General features: G+C 32.2%; 3 protein-coding genes across 3 annotated transcripts; all 3 read right to left on the reverse strand.

Moving 5' to 3' along the window:
- Positions 1-1668: 1668 nt before the first annotated feature.
- Positions 1669-2229, reverse strand: LOC141691328 (non-classical arabinogalactan protein 30-like). The gene has a single exon (XM_074496061.1). The coding sequence runs from the start codon at positions 2227-2229 to the stop codon at positions 1669-1671; it is 561 nt and encodes a 186-aa protein (XP_074352162.1).
- A 2344-nt stretch (positions 2230-4573) lies between these two features.
- On the reverse strand, positions 4574-8753 carry LOC141690112 (inactive receptor-like serine/threonine-protein kinase At2g40270). The gene is made up of 6 exons (XM_074494757.1): positions 8414-8753; positions 7845-7926; positions 6292-6761; positions 5896-6086; positions 5686-5818; positions 4574-5403 (listed from the first exon to the last, which is right to left on the reverse strand). The coding sequence occupies exons 1-6, from the start codon at positions 8517-8519 to the stop codon at positions 4838-4840; spliced, it is 1548 nt and encodes a 515-aa protein (XP_074350858.1). The 5' UTR covers positions 8520-8753; the 3' UTR covers positions 4574-4837.
- Positions 8754-13434: 4681 nt separating this feature from the next.
- Positions 13435-19427, reverse strand: LOC141693026 (sister chromatid cohesion 1 protein 1). The gene is made up of 20 exons (XM_074498008.1): positions 19238-19427; positions 18416-18484; positions 18262-18320; positions 18110-18154; positions 17987-18006; positions 17825-17901; positions 17413-17536; positions 16821-16896; positions 16637-16715; positions 16428-16540; positions 15766-15839; positions 15523-15684; positions 15129-15294; positions 14972-15051; positions 14684-14888; positions 14483-14564; positions 14201-14331; positions 14011-14098; positions 13808-13920; positions 13435-13724 (listed from the first exon to the last, which is right to left on the reverse strand). Exons 1-20 carry the CDS (start codon positions 19288-19290, stop codon positions 13642-13644), a joined length of 1899 nt encoding a protein of 632 aa, XP_074354109.1. The 5' UTR covers positions 19291-19427; the 3' UTR covers positions 13435-13641.
- Between the last annotated feature and the right edge of the window lie 2625 nt (positions 19428-22052).

Genomic DNA, 22052 nt, shown 5'->3' on the forward strand with positions numbered 1-22052 from the left:
TTTGTAACAGCTTTTCACATTAACACCCACATTATTATCAGAACTTAAGTTAAGTTCTGATTTAACTCATCAGTACTTAAGTTCTGATTCGACTCATCAGTACTTAATTTCTGATTCTGATATCAGAACTTGTTAAGTTCTGATTTTATTCATCAGTTCTTAAGTTCTGATTCTAATATCAGAACTTGTTACAGATCAGATTATTTGCAGGTTCAATATATTTACTTAGCCTATTTCAGAACCCAGCCCAATAATCCAATCACCGATAAATAAATTCGAATTAAAATAATTCTCAAATAAATAAAATCCTCGCCCAGGTCGCCTCGCGTACGCGAGACGCCGAGACATTCGCCCAAATCGCCCTTCGACCCGACCCGGTCCGGTGCGTGGCGGGGCGGGGCGCGCGGGTGTGTGTGTGCGCGTGAAGCACACAACAACACAATGGACCATCACACACCTTAGTAGTTGTATACTACTCATGTGGGTAATACCATATAAAGCACACAACCCCCTTTATTTATTTTAATGTGGGACAAACATTCTCAAATTTTCCAAGCTTTTCCAAGTTACTTTCATCTCTCATTTCATATGGATTTCATTAAGAAAATTCTTAAAACCATACATGAAAATTTAAGTTCAAATATCATTGAACAATTTCCAATCATTAGATTTTAGGATTAACATCAAGAACATAATTAAATTAAGCTCTAAAATCCTAATTTTCTAACAGTGTTAACTTCCTAATACAATCAATAACCCATGAAAAGCACATGTTAAATGTCCAAGTCATCTTAGTGGTGTCACTGTTAGTTATCCATAGATGAATATCCCGAAAATAGCAGCTTGAACTCCAAAAGAAAGAAAAGATCTCTCCTTTCCACCCCAAGCTACGCACCTTTGAGTTCTCTTGTCTTGTACCCGAAAAGGCTTCTTTCTTCTGAGGTTCTGAAAGACGTCTAATGAGCGAACAACTAGTCTTTACAACCTTGTACTATTATTAGTTCGCTAAAATCTATTTTTCGAGATCAAAAGTGTGTGATCTTGTTTACTGTGAATATTTCGAGAATTAAATTTATTTTTCGAGAACAAAATTAACATGATCTTGTTTACATAAATAATTTTTAAGTATTTTTTTTTGTTTTGCATAATTTCGTGTGTAGTGACTAAAATGAGGCTGTTGCAAAATTTGGTGAGCAGGCAGAAGTGCAGAAGAGGACAGTAACAGACTCACTAATTGTGGCGACTAATTAAACGCCATCTTTTGTTCAGTTTGGCAGAACAGCCCTTTTGCATAAGTAGAACTTTTGGGAATGGATTAATATTAAGAGTATGCCTTGAAGACCAGCTGTAACATTACTCTAAATATACCCTGTTATGTTCTGAGCCAACTATAAAGCATTGAATTCTTTGTACATTTTTGGTTTTGTTTTCCAATTTCAAATTTCACCTCTTTTAATGTTTCATCATTCCGTTCATTGCTCTTTAGTCTTTATTTGATAACTCCAGTTTTTTGCATTTGGATAATAAACAAATTATAGATGAAACAATAAATTTCACTTTTACATTGGAAAGGTAGGAACTAGGATTGAAGAAGAATAAATTAAAACAAACAAGATCAACTGTACATTAGGCAATTGATCATACCAGAACATGATGAGGCATCAAATTTCAGGGTTTTTTAGTATATGGAGAACAATCAACTGGACGAAAAGCCAGAGGACCAGCAGAATAAATCACAGCCTGGTAACGATCTTCGTAGGAAATTGTCTTGTCTTGGTACTTAAGAGGGCTTCCAAGACCACTGAATCCATAACCAACATTTGTTGGATAGTTACAATAAACATTAGGCGACGACACAACTCTAACGTAACACGAATTGATTGGCACGTCTAGACTGTTTTTGCTAACCTTGAATCCTTTCAATTCTGCATAAAAATACCCTTCTTTACTTGTATTGAACGTTTTGTAAAAATTGACACCTCCATTGTCGTCGCCTCTGCAGTAGACACTAACGATAGCCTCGTTTATCGGGTTGTCATGTGACACTTTCCATGATCCCATTTGGTTACAACTTTGGCAATAGACCATGCCTTCTACTACAACATGGATGTTTTTGTTGGAGGACTTTGAGTTTGAAGTGTCGGTTTTGACAGGAGTTTCGGCTGATGTAGATGGGAACAAGGCCAATGTAGAGAGGAGGAGAAATGGAAGCTTAATGTTGATTGCCATGTTTAGTTTGTGAGTTTTAGGAGAGGGTTTTGAGATGTTTATGATGAGAAGATTGCTGTGGATTATGAAAAGTACAGTAGGGAGATGAGTAATATATATAGGTAACTAATCATTGGCTTGTAGTATTTTATACTATTGTGTTATCCATAAATAAATGCATGCGAAATATGATTTGGAACTTTAATTTGGGACAAGTAGACGTGCATGAGACTAAGATTTTTATACATGCACTCAAAGATATGATACTCCGGATTTTTTTTCATTTGTTAAATTGTACTATCATGCTCAAATAATAGGGATGCACTTAGTTGATGTATATCATTAATTTATGAATGTGATTCGTATGTATGTTGCCGTTAAACGCGTAAATAAGAAAATGAGTACAAATAATATATTTAATATAACCAAAATCAAATGAAATCAGATAAATGCATATTAGATTTGATGCCAACAACATTATTAGTTAGTCTACTTTGTAAGAGCATGTCCAATGATGTGTTATATCTATAATATAATATAAATTATGAATTTTGACAATTTAATGGTGATGTAAACCCTGTTCTAAAATAGGACGGTTTTATAGTTTGTGCTAAACATAGCACAAAATATAGCACTGTGCTATATTTGTCACATAACAAACGAGTTACAAAAAGAGAGGGAAAGAGATAATAAGTAAAAGTGAAAATTTTTTATACACATAAATAGAAAAGTTAGTTAAATTTGAAATAATTTAGTTAAATATAGAATCAACCATTAGAGACGTGGTGTTATTTTAGCACCAAAAATCACTTTTGGTTCTAAATTATAACAACAGGTGCCCATATTTTTACAACACCATTGGCTTTGCTCTAAACAATATTTGATGAGTTTCATATAGAGCTGTACAGGTAATTCGTTCAACCGCACAAATCGCTCGCACCGCTTGCAATCGCACCGCTCTTTGCGAATAACCGCAAAATGCGGATCAAATGCGAATTGAAATTACAGAAACCGCATACCCGTGGATTGACTGCGGATTTGATTTTAAATAATCGCAAAAGTCGAATCGCACCGCAAACCACTATATATATAATATATAATATATATCATCAAACGCAGAAACAACCATATATAAGAATTAAAAGATAAAGATTTTGGATTTTGGAATATAATATATATTATCAAACGCAGAAACAGCCATATATAATTTGCAGTAACCACTTGTATTCTTGTATTACATTTTATTTTTATAGATTTCTAATATTTGATAAGTATAATTGTAATGAACTATTTTTATTTGTCATTTATCGTACAAGTTGATAGTTAAACCGCAAGTCCATCCGCACCAACCGCAACCGCGCAGTTAAAAAAGTCGCGATTAACCACAACCACAAAGCGACTGAAGTTGGAGATTTAATAAAACCGTTGTATGTGATTTGGTGCGATTTTGACCTTACAACCGCATACACCCCTAGTTTCATGTTTGGAAAAATTAGTTAGATAGCCACCGTGCAAGACCGGTGCTAGTTGTTTAAATAGGTATTAATGTAAACATGTTTTTAATTAACATATGTTACATAAATTGCACATTGGCTGACTGGAGCCAAGAAAATCTTCAAAACCAGTCTGCTTAATTTGTTTTGAAGACGTGTTGTTAGAACATAAAGTATACGCCTGGGTCTTGCGTGTGAATATACATCCAACAAGCTGCAGTTTACCCAGAGAGCTGTTGATTGGCTGTCAAGCTTATCCAGATTAAGTGAATACATACATCAAATTATTTTTGTTTTTGTAAGTAAATGAAGTATAAAAAGATTTGTTAACGCGTACCAGGTCCTAAAAGTGCACAACACGTGGATTCTACCAACAACTGAATACTGCAGATGATCAAACCAGATAAAGGGCTCCGCGTACACAATTAGTGTCGGTTCAGGGCGATTTCTGTTAAGAGTATTCATCAATCGTATGTGGATATGTTGATCTTGGTTGGCAGGATGAGGTGCAGGCCTGCAGGTTAACTTCTTTTTGGGTATTCATCAATCAGACATGGATCGATGCGTTCTCCTGGACAACACCAAGCGAAGCTTGTGAAGTTTAGTGTAGTGGTATTTCTCTTACTACTTTTGCACGACTTACTTTTGCACGACGTTGAGGGTTCGAATCTTGCAAAAACAAGATCGGTGTGTGAGAGTGTATTTTAACTTTGAAAAAAGAAACTATATAGATTGCTTACGAGTTTTTGTATGTAATGTTCGTATTCATATCTAAACCATGGTGCAATACTATAAAGAATGAAGTTCATTAATGAATAAAAGAAATGTTGCAGAATGAAGCAGGTTAATTAGAAGCACAAAGAAAAAAAACATTAGGAAAACATTAATAATTGTTCCCGAGTTTATGGAACAGTAAATAAATATAAATAAGTATATTGTTTTTTTCTTGTTTATCTCCACAGCCAACTTCTGGACGACAAAGTATTATGCAGTTTGGTCACACAAAATTCCCCAGCTTAAATAAATGTACAACTATCTTCAATTTCCCCAAGCTCGGTTCTCTAGCTCTTCGAGAAAATAGACAAACTAGGGAATGACAAAGAGGGTTTAGGATTGCAAGCTTTACTTTGTGTAAGCTACAATCCCTCGGAGGAAATGATTTCGAGTTCTGCCCACCAAAGAGGTGAAAGTCTTGGGACAGCTTCCTCAGGTCTAATCCTTGTTATCTCTCTAAGCCTAGCAGTGACATTTTTCATTGCGGGCCTTTGTTTCGGGTTGTAATGGCAGCAAGATTTTATAAGTTCACCAATTTGTTCGAGCTGTTCAGCATCAAAAGACGTCAAAATTTGATCCACCATTTCTCTAAGAGGTTGATCACCTTTTAGATAGTCTGATGCCCAGTCCTCGAGAGCAAAACTCTCTACCATGTAAGGAAGCCTACCCGTTACCAATTCAAACAATATTACACCAAAACTGTATACGTTGGATTCTGGACTTGCTTGCATATCTTTTGAAGCAATTTCATTCCACAAGCCAAAATCTGAAAGCTTGGCTGCATAGTCTTCGGTTAGTTTTACAGCTGAAGAAATAAGGTTTTTGTGGGGTATGGGTGGCTTTAGTTGGTGCAGATGCTCAAGGCAGTACGCTATACCCATGGCTATCCGCATTCTCATCCCCCAGTCCAGGTGCTCTGCTTCTCTTACTGCAAAATCCACATGAGTTCTCTATTCAGTATTTATAAAACTTATTTAAGAATAAAAAATAAGGAAAATCAGACGCATCAAGAATAGCATAATATTGATCTGAAGGCTGATAATTGTTAGTTTAAAGACAGATAGTAGTTGGCCACACATTTGAAGACAATCTGCTGAAAACTAAGTAATACTTATTACTTGCACCTTTCATCTGAGGCACATTTTTAAGCAGACACACCTTTCATATAGTGTACAAATAATAATAACTAGGGCAGCAGTTTGATACTTACTGTGTATATGCTCAAATAGTGTTCCATTAGGTGCATACTCGAAAACCACCATTCTAGTGAAGGGCTTGTCTTCCTCACAATAACCAATAAGATTGACGAAATTCTTGTGATTTACTCTGGACAGCTGATAAATCTGCAATCACGCCATAGTGAATGTAAGAATTAATTCGTAACAAATCAAAATATTTTCACCAAAATCAGTATATGCACCTTCTTCCTGAACTGGGCTTCCAGATTTTCTGGCCACTCTTTAGCAGATTCTACTGCAAGAGACGTCACAGCTATTTCAATGCCAGTAGACAAAGTTCCTTTATAGACTGTTCCCCTTGATGATGTATCAATAACATTGCTAAAATCTTCACAAGCTGCCTCAAGCTCTGCACGTTTAAGGCTTGGCACACCTGTGAGGTAAATAGTAAAGTAAATAAGTAGCAAACAATTATTTGCATTTGCAACTATAACTCATGAGATTTCATTTTAGGTTTCAACAGAACTGCAAAAATTATGTGATACAGAGACGGTCTTCGGCAACCACAGATTAGCAGGGCTTCGGGAAATCAATAGACATAACAAGCATCATAATTTAGGAGCAGTATTAGTACTTACCAGTTACAAACGCTTTTTGCAACTGCCCACTTAATCCTGTGGCCCAAGGTCTTACAGCAGATACTTTATTACTTCGACAGAAGTATATGCCACTAGCAAGAAGTAATAACAATGCAGTACCGCCCAAAGCTGCAGATAGGGTTACGGTTAGATGATTTTTAGAGCCGGAACTTCTGCTTGATTGCTCGGGGAAAGGGGATGAAGATGAAGGTGGAGGACGAGTGGAACTTGGTACTTTTGGATTTTGTGCAACAGAGGGTGAAGGAGAAGCTGAAGGTGATGGCACTGGAGAAGGTGAAGGTGAAGGTGACGGAGAAGGCGAAGGAGACAAAGTTTGTGGCCGAGATGATGATGATGATGACAACAATGACACTATTTGTCTCCGCAATCTATATCGACGGTGTGGTGGATCAGCAGCATCTATATCTAGTAGTCTCCGATGAATAATGTTCCCAGTTTTGGCACTGTTCCTGAAAATAAATTAAGCAGCTTTAGTTAAGCTACTTTAAAAATTATAAGAAGTTTCTGTCAGGAAGGTCCATAAGTTAACACTAGCTTGGAAAAATAAATGCAGGCACTGTTGTCTAAGTTCTGATAGATAGAGATATTATGCCGATTTGATTTCAGCAAAAATATGCCTGAAAAAAGATAACTAATTTTTTCACATTTTGTAATATTTGATATATTTTGTAGGGGAAAATATCAACCAATGAAAATAGTCTAAAGAAAGGGAATGACATACAACAGGGTCACTATTTCGTCAGTAATACCAAGACTAGTTACTAAGATATCAGATATGTGAAATTATGTGTTCATCATAGACCTAGCACACAAGATATCTATTTTAAAACAATTTAAGAAAATCGCATGCTTGAATATTACTAGCAACAAGAAGGTTTATTTGTTATACTCAGTAATCTTAAAATCCTATATTGGTTTTTACAAAGTAGTTCACAATCATTCAAATCCAAGTATCTCAAAATGGTACTACAAGTGCACAATGTTACTTAATAGAAGTAACACAACTATTCTGAAAACTGTCCACATTCCATACATATCCTTGAGTAAAATTAAGACCTCCATCATCTCATCAATCATAGAATTAACTATTAAGCATATAAAACTCAATCCATAAACCAAGATACTCTTTGTCCCTCCCATTTGTTTACACTTTTCTTTTTGGGATGTCCCTTCCACATATAATATTAATCGGTCTCACTATGTTACTCACTTTTTCAACTTTCCTCCAGTACTTTATCATTTTCCTTAAACTCCGTGCCCAACCCAAATGTAAACATTTGGGAGGGACGGAGGGAGTAATATTTATGACACAAAAAACTGCATATTAGTTGAATCGGGGATAGCATTTACATTTGACACAAACTTTGAATCTGCAACAACACTAAACTCTTCTCATCTAACCACAAAAAAAAAATCTCAGTTGCAGTTTACTACAAGTTCAATCATACTTCCAAAGTAGTCAAGCAAGCAACTATTACTAATTCTCCTGATCCTATCAAGTAAAAAAAACATCTTGTAAAAAAATTACTCACAATATTGCAACATTTTTATTTAGAGACTCCGCTCCATTCCATGAACACGGATCAACATTACCCTCCTTCAAGGAAGCCACACCTGCACCACACAAACAAAGTTATATTATACTTCTTCAAATATTCAATAGTGAATCCTCTAAAATGAGTAATTGCAGTACATGTTAATCTTTATTTCTATAAGCTAATACACATACTTATAAATTCATTTTTTCACATTTTAAGAAAGTCTTAAAAATGATCGAATTGAATCTTCAACCGACTAAAACATGATACTCCACAAATTAAAATTCCAAGAACACAAAGTATAGGCACAATTCAAAGTAAAGACACACAATTAAATAACACTAGAACCCCAACTCAATTTTCACTTCTTCTTCTACAAATCTCTCAAAAACGTAAAAACAAAAATATTTCTAAAACTATAAATTTCTACAAAAATAATCCAAAAAAATAAATTTCCAAACGAACATAAAAAACCCACTTCAAGTTTCATCTCTTTCTCTACAAATTACCAAGAAAACCAATAAATAAACAGAAAAACACATAAATAAAAATCTATAAATTACCTTGATCGTTGAGAGAGCAACAAAATCCAATCTTTTGACCAAACAAGCAAATCAACAGCATGAAAATGGTCAAACCATGCTGATTAAATCTCCAAAACTCAATCATTACAACAATTTAAACTAACCCACGGTATGTTTTCTTCTAACAACACAACCCAATGATTAAGATGAGAGAGAGAGATGAAGGAGTTGACTGAGAGGTTTAAAAATGAAGGAAAGAAAACAAGTGGAGAATGAATAAAGGATCAAAATAAAGAGCCGGAAGAAGCAAGTAGAATAGATATATAGGATATTAAAATTATAGATACAGCGGGAGAATAATAATATACAACGGTGGCGTGTTTGTGAACTTTATTAGACTAAACAAAGAAGAAGAAGAAGACGAGTCACCAGGAAAAAACGCGTTTATTTTTTTTACTGCTACAGTAAAAACTAAAATTAAAAAAGATACGTGCACACTGAACAGTAAAGTGTAAATTAAATTATGGCAAAAAATTAAAAATCCTAAAATATAAACGTTTACTATTTGCGTTGACATGTTTGTCATTTGTCAATGCACGCTTTTAACTATTAATATCTTTAATTTCGTATTAGTATTAAATATAAAAACTTTATTATATTAAAATACTCATAAATATGAATCTAACAAGATCACTCATTACTATATTTGATCTTATAGATTATACGTAAATTAATAGTCAATCGCTTACCGTGAATAATGTTTGAAGTTAAAATAGAATTTGTTTTATGGGACGGAGGGAGTACCAGATATTTATTTTAAAATTACTAGCTTAAAACCCGTTAGATGCACGGACGACACAATTTTTTTTTAAAAATATCACATAATTTTTAAAAAATACTTGAATTCAATTCTTAATTTTGATCATTTAAAATTTTAAATGATATGATTTCATGATAATTATATAACTAAACATATATGTTCATAACTTTTTAAAATATTTAAACTTATTTAAAGTGATAACATTAGTTTGGGGGGAATTATTATAATGAAAATATTATTTTATTAAGCATAAAAATATAATGTCTCTATTATGTTGATACCTTAAAAAACTATTATTTTAGCATGGTGATTACTTAATCGATTAATTATAACTTTATGAAAGATATTTGAAAAGAAAAATATTACTGATTGAATAATATAATTTTATTGATAATTTTAAGTGTATTTTAAGAAAAATATGTTTTAAATGAAATTTGTTTTTTTATTGCATGTGAATAGGATGCGAATTATACTTAGTCTAATATTAATTTGATTTATCTTGAATCAGTGATTTACATTATTTTATTTTAGTCGGATGTCCAATACACCGACCAAATCAAATTATTATAATGAAATTATTATTTTATTGAGAGTAAAAATATAATGTCTCTACTATGTTGATACCTTAAAAAACTATTATTTTAGCATGGTGATTACTTTATCGATTAACTATAACTCTATAAAAGATATTTGAAAAAGGCAATATTTTTTATTGAACGATATGGTTTTATTGATAATTCTAAATGTATTTAAAAAAAAAATTACGTTTTAAATAAAATTTGTTTTTTTACTGGAGAGGAATAGGATACAAATTATACTTAGTCTAATATTAATTTGATTTATCTCGGATCAGTAATTTATATTATTTTATTTTAACCCGATATCCAATATTGACCAAATCAAACTAATTATTTTTGGTTTAATTTTATTTTTTTTAAATTTTGGATCAATAAGATAATTTTATTTTAGACTAAATAGTTAGTATTTATGTTTTTTTGTTGGTCGAATTGTATTTTTATTTTAATTTTGTGCTAGTCTGAATCAATTGTACAATGTATTTTTTTATCCTGGATAAATAAAATATATTATTTTGTTTATCCAAATTCATTTGTATAATTTTTTTAGGAGTATTGATAGTATTATTATTTTATCTTAACCTGATTCACATGATTTATGAACTAAATCTTAATAATTATATTTAGTTTACTTAAATTTAATTTAGACCGAATTAACAAATTTGAATAATATAGAATTCGATATAAATTAAAATATAAGTTTGTATAAGAAGTTGAATTTAATATAAATTATAATGATATAGAGTTTGATATAAAATAGAATTAAAATTGGTAAAACAATAGAGGAAGTTAACTTCAATATGAATTAAAATTAAAATTGATCGACTCAGAATAATTAAGGGTAATTAAGTAGTTTCAGTAAGTACCGACCGACTACCAAATTTTTAATACCTCGTATATTATAATATAGTATAGATATATATTTTTCAAAATATACCAAATATCCACTTTTCTCTCGAGAAAATCTAAAATACTTTGTCGCGGGAAGACATCCTAAAATACCAATAAAATAGATACATATTTATTTTTTAAAAATTATGTAAACTAGTTTCATTTTTTTTAATTTAAATACTCGTTTTTATGGCACATATTCATTAAAATTATAATAGGGAACAAGCATGGCATATGACAGATGGGTGTTTTTTATAATTTTTTTTTAAAAAAATACGTAAATCTTAGATACGTATATATTAGATACGTATATAATGAGTAGTATTTTGAACAATTGAAACTTAAGAATAAGATATTTTTATCATTTTCTCATCTTAATAATACAATTTTTGTACTCATCTCATATTTGGTTTACATTTCAAATTTATGTTTTAGATTTATAAATTGAATTTGTTAATATTCTCTAAATCTTTGTTAAAATTAACATCTTAATATTGTTCAAAGTTCACTAAAATTTAAATATAAAAATCAAATTTTTTAACTTTAATTTTGTAAAATATATTAAAATTACACAAAAGTTAAGATACTAGTTACATACCTTTTTTATAATAAATTAAAAACAACATTATAATTTTTCTAAAAAAATTTCAAGATATTAATATTTGTTTTAACTTTCTATTCTAGTTAAAGTTACTGGTTAACATTCTCCTAAATTTCAAATCATAAGATATATTTTATTATAAAATAAAATGATAATATAATGTCATGAATTAATTTATTAAATTGTTTTTGAAATATTTAATTAAATTTCATAATATTTTAAAAGTAACTAAAATAATATTATAATATTAAATTTGAGAATAATAAAATAACAAATAATTGGAGTAAATATATTTAGTTAGAGCGATTTTCTAGAATTTTATATATATTCAGAATTTAATAACTTCTTGTTGTCAGAATTTAATAACTTAAGAATGATCAAGATCAATAAATTAAGATATAAAATATTATTTTAGAAATTTCACAGCTCAGTAAACTATTTTTAATTTAAAATAATGATTTTTTTGGGAAAGACAGGGTAACGTGCCAGGAGTAACATCTGCGGTGTCTGAGTAAAGCAAACGTCAATGACAAGGTCAAATATTTGTATGTGGGGTCCACTCCCTATCTTAATGACCAAAACTCCCATCCCATCCTTTCCAGCTGTCAGATGATCAATGGATATTAACCCGAAAATAATCTCTTTCAAAAACACTCGAAAAAGAATTATCAAATAGAACTGGAGTTGTAAATATACTAATCTAATGATTAAATTCGATTGAATTCATCGTAAATAGAATTTGAAACTTCCTATATGATATATGGTCATATTTTGAGTTTGAATCTACATTTTTTTATTGATGACCGGTAAATATTGTTAAATTTGATAAGTTTAGTTCAAGTTGGTTAAAATTTTGCTCGAGTTTTGAATCAATTATAGTATAAATGAAAATATCTGGTTTAAGTTCGATTCTCTCTACTACAAAACAATTTAAATAATATTTTTTATTCAATAATTTTAGCAAATTTTGTTTAATTTAAACTTTTTTTTATTAAAATGTATAAAAATATTCATTACGCTGTATTAATAATGTAATACCATTATTCGATCCACCTTAGTCACTAACTTCAATAAAAATGAGTTTTTTTTATTGATGTAAATGCATGGGCATTAAAATTTATTATTCAACCATCAATAAAAAAACTTATTTATATTATAAAAGTTAGTGACTATTACAGTGCTATTACTTATTAGACACACCATAAAAAAATCCCGTATCATATTTATATCCCGCTTGGTCATAGAATTTAGGGTAAAAGGTTTGGTAAGTAAACCACAGTGTGAAAAACCGCAGAATATATAAACATGAGGGACTAGTACTTTCATGACGTTACTGTCATTTGCTTGTACTTTGTATAGAGTGTAGTTGCCTGGAAAGTGAGGTGGTGGGGTAAGTTATTTGGATTTATCTGTTAAAGTTCCAAGCAAGTGTGTTTGTGTTTAAGATTCAAGGACGGGTCTTTGACGAGTTCGTATTCCCACAGATTTATTAACATATTTTCTTTACATTTTCTTTGTTTTCGATCTTGGTAGTCTCGTGTCAATTCATGGTGTTTGGTACATAAGCCCTTTCCGTCTAGTTTGTGCTAATGTTTAAAATTTATATACCAGGCTGATTCTAGTTTAGCCACTTAATGGATCAATTCTACATTGCTCAAAGCTTAGAAATATATATTTACATGTGCAGCACAGCAGCAGCGTCATTTGCACTTTATTTATTTGGTAAATTATTATCATATACCCATTTAGTAATTTACAGTAGATACTGTCAATTCGGGATGTTTTTGCATTCGAAGTCTTGCAATAACACACTTCCTTGTAAAAGATATCATATTTATAAACTTTATTTTACTTGTACTGGTTTTATAATTTAATTGCACTCAACGAAAGGCAATCCAACCTCTAACTCGGGTTCCAGTCCACAGCATAATACAACTCTGATAAAAAGCAAGTGATCTAGCAATCTTCTTATTGTAGGCAAATTCAATATCATCTGCCCATACGATAAATTTAAATACCGATCGATTACATTTTTTATCGTTTATTTGATAAACAAGTTAATCATTAAAGATCACTTCCAGGAAGCCGGAGCCCCGGACAGCCAGGTAACTTCTAAGAGAGATAATATTTCAGCATCAAGCACAAAATGTTAGAATGACAATAGACAGGAAATTTGGTTAACTAAATTCAAGCATTCCTCAACAGAAGTATCTCCAGAAAGTATAACCTTTTCATGTTAAAAGATACTGTCTACCAGTTTCAGACTTTCAGTAACAAAATAAATACAAGTATAACTAATCTTCTGAGCACAGAAGAAAGAGTCCTCATAACTCAATAAAGCATTAGCGGGAAACATAATACAAGGAGTTTCTCAGGATCCTCAAATCTTTGCTCCTCGAGAAATGAGAATGTCTCCATAAGGCACCTTCTGTTGAACTCCAATGCACTCATGAGTAACAAGAACTACATAGGAAGAAAGCTTTTTTTTGGTTAATCAGATACAGTGAAGTTTTAGCCAGTGGAGATTATAAACAACGTATGCGTACCACATATTGAATGGAAGAAACATGCTGCCTTTTTTCTATTCATTCCAGAGACTAGCTGGTCCACTGATACTATTTTTGGGCATCCTGGCGTGTCAAAGTGTATCTTCAGGTGCCTGAGGTGTGTATTGGTCACAATTTATAAGTGGTATGTAGAACATAAATATTTCAGATACAAAAAAAAAACTAGTGAAGTGTAAATTTACTCTTGGATAGCATTAGTAATTTGATCCGAGGGTTGATCAGCCGCAGGATATTTTTGGGTCTGAGTAGGTCCTGTTTCGACCACAAGTTCTGCAAAAGCAGGCATCAGATCGGCATTGACACATAGCATAGAGCATATTAAAGTAGTTCAGTTAATATCTTTTTTGAATTAACTAGATAAACGGATCATACCATTATCAAGTGTCAAACCATTCCCTGGTGGGCTAGCTAACTTATAATTTGGATCAATATTCTGCCAGGCAGTCTCCTCTGCAACAGTCTCAAGATTTCTAGTTAACGAGTATGATCTTTTCTTGTTGGACCTAAAAAAATAGTGCATTAAAACTCAGAATCCACGTGCCGACCAATTCAATGATGCATTGATGATATATAAAATTGAGTACATACTACTTGATAATTTAGTGTCCCTAAAACCTCATTTTGTCTGTCAGGTATGTATTAAACATTACTAACCATCCTGTATTGACTTCGGTGCTATGTATCAGAAAGGCATGTCCTGATCCCGAGCTGGGGATGGATCCAAATTCGTCTCCACCTATATAGTTTGACATAGATAAACATATTAATAAGAGAAATTCCTTGATCGTATGAACCGTCTATGACTTCTTGACTTGACACAAACAAGGGAAATGGAGCCTTCAGCCATTAACATACCAGAATTACTGGGTGAAATCATGTTACCCTTGGCTGCAGACACTCCACTGGTCTTGGTTGCTCCAATTCCAAAATTTTTAAGATTATTTCTGAGCTCGTCCATTAATATTTCAGCTGGCATCTCATTATTGTCACGAGCTTTCATTTGCTTCTCGATGGACTCAGGCAGCTGGGAGCTAACTCCAGCGTGATCACCATCAGGAGGCTTCATGTCCAAAAACATAAAAAGAACTAGTAAGTTTTATATCATTTATAGATGACATAAATTCTTAGACAAGAGTGTCTTACAAATCCCACTAGATCCTGATGGTGCAATCTTTCTGAATGGGAAGATGAAGAAGCTGCAGGTGGTTGAGGTGCAGTAGTTCCTACAGGCAGAACAGTACATGCTTAATATATTTTTTTAGCACGGAGATCTCAAAGGTTACCACGGGAGAACTCTAACCAGAAGGAGAATCATGTGGCGGTTGGGTGCTTCTCAACCATTGTTCCAATAGTGGTGCTGGGTAATAAATTTGTTTATATCCTTTGTCAAACAGCCGACAAGCTATTACTACAGGAGGTATGTCCATGAGGTCCTTTATTTTCATAGTAGGCATTGAATCCAGACTCTGCAATTCAGTTGGTAGAAACCCCTTTAGCATGTGTAAATTACACATAGAACTAAGAATATCAATAAATTTAAGTACAATGTAAGATGAAATAAAAGATATTTGAAACAGATGCAACAAATTGGTGCAATTTCTATCTAAATCCTAATACTAGTCGTCAGTAAGGTCATTTAGTTGGTCTGTGGGATTTTAGTCTACAATGGACAATAAAAAGCATTCTAGGCATGCCTTTCTTTTCCTTCCTCTCTTTGAGACCGTATCCGGTGCATTTTGAAGCCAAGACTGGTATATAGGCGCTGGAATAATAGTTTGTTCATAGTCCATGACAGGAAATATTGTTCTTCTTGCTCTCTTTCGTGGTGGCTCTTGCTTCTGTATAACCTCATCCATCTGTAAGATCACATTAAGTTAAGGATGAATAATCTGCAGTTACATTTGTCTTATTTATCAAGTAATGCGTTATCATGCTACCTGTGTAACTTTTTTGGCTTCTTTACAAGGTTGTTCAACATGATCATCATGACGTTTCTCCTGAAGTTCATCCGCTACAAGGATGGTAATTTTGAGGTACTTTATCAGTCAAAATACAACCTCAGCCTTATTAATCATATTCTAAAAATAATCAATGTTTTCTAAATATTATTTTTACTCTATAGCTATATCAAAACTTGTTATCAACTTAACAGAAAAGGCATCGATTCTGAAAGTATAGGAAAACACATGAGAGAGTTCTGAATATGCTTAAATGTTCAATGTATCATCTAGAAGAATTTCAATGAAACACATTTTTATACTTGCATCTGATCAGTAAAAGTGTGAGATATATATACATATGAACAATTTAAAGGACTTCATGAGTACCATAAATCAGACGCAGGTAAGCTAGATTACAGCTACTGTGTGCAACAATTACCAACTGTTATCTATCAATAAGTATTCAAGTATACTTGCGGAAAAAAACAAAATAAAGTATGTGTAAGGATCCAAAAGTGAGGGTGTCCAGTTCATGCAGTTTTCTTTTATCCATTGTTTTATTTAAGGTTGCAGAATAAATTTTAAATCAGCAAACCTTCAGATAATATACAAATTACCACTTTGTCGAGCATGCCAAGTGAGCCTCAATCTGTACTTACATTTTCTAGGCTCCTCTTTACGAGGCGGGGAAGGGATAATGTTGGTTGGAATTTGTGTATGGTCATCTGGAGCAAAATTCATTTGTGTATCGACATCCTCTTCTATGTCAAACCTGCAAAGTATTCGGGTCAGATAGGCACCATTACAAACATAATATTCATAAGTGAAACTAACTTTAGGGTACAAGTTGAAGTGACTAAGAAATGACCTTTCAAATCGATTGTGGAGGTCAGTATCAGCTTGACAATAGTCAAAACCTTCAAACAGCGTGATTTTATCAAAATCAACTGGAAGAGAAGACGCGAGTGAGGTAAGTAGAGATTGTATCAGATAATGCCAGACGAAACTGATGCTGAATAAGTTTAAAAAAATATATATAGGATTCCATTGACCTTGATGGTAGTATTGGGCTTGATCATCTTCCCTGACATCAGTGCTGGTAAAGGCAGTGTCCACATTGTCTAGATGCTGCAGGTAACAGAAGTTCACACGACAATTAGCTCCAAGAACAGAGTTTATATACATCATTGGATAGAAGCTACAGCCGACTTGCAGCAAACAGTTTTTAGTTAGTTAACGCAATAGCAACAGACTCCTCTAATATACTTAAAGAATTCCATTCCAGGTAGCATATAAGATCCCTTTTTATTCTGGTAGCCAAAGAGTGCTAAATGTTTCAGGCTAAGGTAATAGGGGCAAAATGACCGGCAACAAATTTCTAGCAAAATATTACATGCATCCTTCTCTCGTGTATAAAGATCAAATCAGATGCATTTCCCATATTTTTGCTACATATTTGTATCCATTATTTATGCGTGGGAGGTGCAGAATCAGAATTGGATACCCAGCTGTTTAATATTGTGAAAATTTTGAATCACTTGCACTATTTTATATGAAAGGGTTTATTACCCGGAAGATTAGACAGCTCCAAAACTTTTTCTAATACACTTCAAAGAATTAGAAAAAGAAAATTTTCTGTCCTACCATGGATACATATGAAGTTTGTTGGAAGCCCATCACCGTGGCAGATTCAGAAAAATGACGAGACCGCTCAATCTCCTCTACCTCCTCCGTTCCTTGATTATCTGGCAGAGTAACAGCTTCAAACCTGCAAAACAATAAGCTATTAATGTGTTCAAACAATAAAACCACTCCAAAGGATAATATCAGAATCAAATCGACTTTTCTACCAGCAGAAGATAAACTATCCTACCACACTACAATCAAACAGACAATTCCATTTAGACTACCCAGTTTCTATTTTCTAAAGTCTGTGTTGTGAAATGTGACACTCACATGTTACAATATACAACTATTTTTTCGAATGTGCGTACAATGACCAAACAGTGCTAACATGTGCCTACTGAATGTGAGGACTGAGGAAGATGAGACTAACTTGGCCTGAGATTTTCCCTTGGGAAGCAGAGTCCGATCAGGCACATCTTTTACTTTCCATGCTGTATTTATTTCCACCTATGATGAAGTTGTCAATATCAGCAGAATCCAAGAAAAATCAAGCAACAAATTCAACAACGATAAGATCACGATTGTGTTATACCAGCAGACGATTTACATCATCTGCCAAACACAAAAAAACAGTGAAAACGTATTAGTATCACCCTTAATTACAAAGTACACTCTAAATCACATCATTAGTTTAGATAATCAATAAAAATATTACCTAAGAGGAGATTCACTTTTCGTCCGTATACAATCACAACTCCACCTGAGCTCAAATGCAGACAAAAACGTCGCTAGTAAATACACATAAAACCAAAACAGCATTACTAAAGAATAAATCCAGAAAATATCTTAGTTAACAGTTCAGTTTACCCATGAGGATTCCAGAAAGTCTCAAACCCATTGGAACTGCAGGATTCAAAATCTGTTCACTGAGCGCGCACACACAATATACAGAGCAGAACATGAGTAACAGCTCGCCTCAAATTCAATCAAGACGACACCAACTTCAGAGTAAAAACAGTACCATATATGGATGATATCGAGTTTGTGTAGCTTCTTCTTATCAATTTTCGCGTGCAAAGTTGCAGCCAACCTTAACAAACAAAACACCATAGCACAAGCAAATAATAAAATCTAATAAATATCCATCAACCTACTCATGAACACAAAACTATATCTACCTTAACTAGGCTTCAAATCAAAATCAAATTCCACAAATGATGTATAATGAACTAAAACGAATTAGCCTCCTAAAACACATATAACCATACACACCTTCAAAATCTATAGTTATCGTAACTCAATCACATGAAAAAAAAATACAACAGAGCACAAACAAAACAACAGAGTGCAAATACTTAACGCAAAAACAAATCTACACAAACTACATTTCAGGTTCAAAATCACTAATCGAGAGTTGATTAACCAAACAAACGATACTCTTCGAATCCATGGCTAATTACATGATATTATTTGTACGGACTAGCGAAACAAAATCACTAAGCACAAACAACATAATAGAACTAATCGACGTTAACTATTCGATCGAAACAAAATTACAAATAATAAAATAAACGAACGATGCTCGCGAATCAATAGCATATAATAAAACACAATTTTGAAATTACACAAACACAACCACATTAAATAAATCAACAGAAACTGACTACGAGAAGCATAAAATCATCGCAATCGATGAACTGTACGGAAATACTCTCTTCGAATCAATAGCATACTACTATGCACGATTTTAACACAAGTACGTGAAAAAACTGTACGGAAACTCAGATATTAAGAAATTTTTTATAAAAACAACTCGAAATGAGATAAAATTAGGTGAGATTACCATATTTGACCGAGCGGAGCTTTGCGAGCAAGCAGCTGACGCGAGTAGAACATTTTCAACTACTAAATCTCTCTCTCTCTGTCTGTCTCTCTCTGTATGTGGAGAATGGAGATGCTTCTAAACGTGTGAGTATATATGTATATGCATGTGTATGTATATAAAGAGTGATAGGCTAGAGAGGAAAGGCGGGTGTTGCATTAATAACAAGCAGAGAGCACGCCAAGTGAATGTTTGTTTTTTGAACTTTTGCTAAAGTTACCGTCACCGACTCTGTTAATTTAGTTTATTTATCATTCTTTTTGTCTGATGGAATGATGATTTTTAAATGCAAAGGATATCTGAGACCGATTCAGTGAAATGAGGACTGCAATTGATTAATTGTTAGCATTTGAAGAGTAAGGCAGCGTTTAGCAAAAAAAAAAGAATATTTTGCAGCCGGGGTTCGAACCCGGATTAATCTCACAAAGATTTTTTTAATTAGGCAGTGCTACTGCAGATGCAATGTGCCTAAATTGGAAAACAGTTTTAATAACTCTTTGTTTTACTAACTCTGAATTAACCCAACTCATTTTAGCTTAAACTTCTCTCTTCTTTTACCATAAAATTTGGATTATATTAAGGACTGATAGAATATGTTGCTTCAACTCTGAAGGCTACTACGGTTTGTCATTTTCTACTTAAAAATTTCGTAAACCGGTACCATATGTAGAGATCTTCCAAGTAGAAAGAGTTATTAGAAAAGAGTATCAATACGAAAAACACAACATTTGGATCCTAAATGGATAGTATTTGTGTCTAAGATTTGAGTAAACACAACTTTAACTATCAAAAACCAAAATTGGATTAAAAAATTTGATCGAAGCTTTCGTGCATCAAAAAGTTTTTTGTAAGAAGAATTATTTAGGAACTTAATATTATTGTTTCGCCACCTAACTTATTGTATCTTTAGAAATTTACCATTCAATTATAATTTTTTTCTTTTACCCACTAATGTTAGGTTCACATTTTTTTTAGTCACTAAAGTTAGGTTCATATTTGATTATTAGTATTATGTCAATTTTTTGTAACATTATTAAAATATAATGATAGTCTATAATATTTTAATGATTTGATATATGTTCATATCTTTATATATAGTACTCCATATGCCCCCAAGACGTTTACCTTGGATGATAAGAGTTTGACACGCATTTTAAAACTTCTAAAAGATGTAGTTTCATAAATTATTTTAATTTTTTTTATTCTGAATAAAAATTTAACCTTTAAATTTTTATATACAAAAAGAAAATCTTAAAAATAAGTTATAAAACTATGTTTATAGGAAAAATATCTTGTGAGAGTTGTTTGATTTAATACCAAATTCACATTATTACAAAAATTTTCTATTTTTGTGTTTATATATATACTTGTTTCACGATTCTATTAGAATAGATGAGTTATAGTTTTGATTCTGGGTCAGCAAGAGTTGCATGAAAGAGTTTCATGAGATTTTTGAAGGTGTCCATGTGAAAGTTTGTTAAAATACTGATATGTTACTTTTTAGTGTTTTTAGTACTTTATGATCAGTATCCTAATTTGATTGTATTAATTTTTTTTATTTTCTTATTTCTCAAATCTCTTACTTCAATAAAGAAATTTCCTAGAAATTTTAGTAGTATTTTCTGTCTTGTATATGTAGTAGTTAAATAATCCTCTTAATCTTGAAAGGCTAAAACAGTTTTTAACTTGTTACTCCTATTAGGATTATATTAGCATTGTTGACAAATTGGGATGTCTCTTCCTAATAATTTTGATTTTGAATTTAGTACCCCACCTAAAAAATAATAAACGTATATGATCTGATTTTATGCGTCTATTTACAATGTATATACGTCTGTTCTGATCAGACGTTTAAAACAATACGTGTCCTTCCTATAAGAGCAAGTCCAATGCTAGAAGCAAAATGACTATAGTCATTGCTATAATTTGGCATCAAAAAGTGTTTTTTGGTGCTATAATAGAACTTCAACTCCAATGATAGTTGCATTTTGAAACCAAATAATTCCAAATATAACTCATTTTTGTATTTCCCTCCTATATCTTAATTAAAGTTTACCAATATACATGTCATTTATGGTTACTTGATGATGTGATATAGATGCATATATGCATCATTGGTTTCAAATTTAGAACCAAGAATGCATATATGCATATTTGCATCCAAGGATAGAACTCCTTTGGAGTTGAAATTTTCAGCATCTGGTTTCAAATTATGAAAATGACACCACTTATAGCATTGCATTGGACTTGCTCTAACATACGTATATAATTCAGGCACCATACGATTCCTCTATATGCATCTGGCAAACTCAGACGCATATAAGTTTTTTTATAAGACGCATATGACACTTTTGGTACTAGTTACCACTATGTTTTAAAAATGCTACAAAAAGTTATAAAATGCTAATAATCAAATCTGAACCTAACGTTAGTAACTAAAAAAAATCTGAACCTAATATTAGTGAGTGAAACAAAAAATATTATAGTTGAGTGACAAGTTTATAAACACACAATAAGTTGGGTGACGAAAAAATTCATTTTCCCTATTATTGTTTGCATAAGATAACACGTTCAATCTTTCTTGTGACTAATTGATCGAAGATACTAAATTGTATTCAAAATTGGCAAACATAGTACAGGTTAGTTAATTTTAATCTATACCCGAGGCCCAAATGTTATAATTTATTTTTATTAGGGTAAAATATACTTGGATAGTAATAGTTGACACACTATTGATTGGATACAAATTTTAATTTTTAAATTATAAATAAATAGA

The sequence above is a fragment of the Apium graveolens genome, chromosome 10, assembly GCF_009905375.1.
Source record: "Apium graveolens cultivar Ventura chromosome 10, ASM990537v1, whole genome shotgun sequence".
Taxonomy (NCBI): Eukaryota; Viridiplantae; Streptophyta; class Magnoliopsida; order Apiales; family Apiaceae; genus Apium; species Apium graveolens.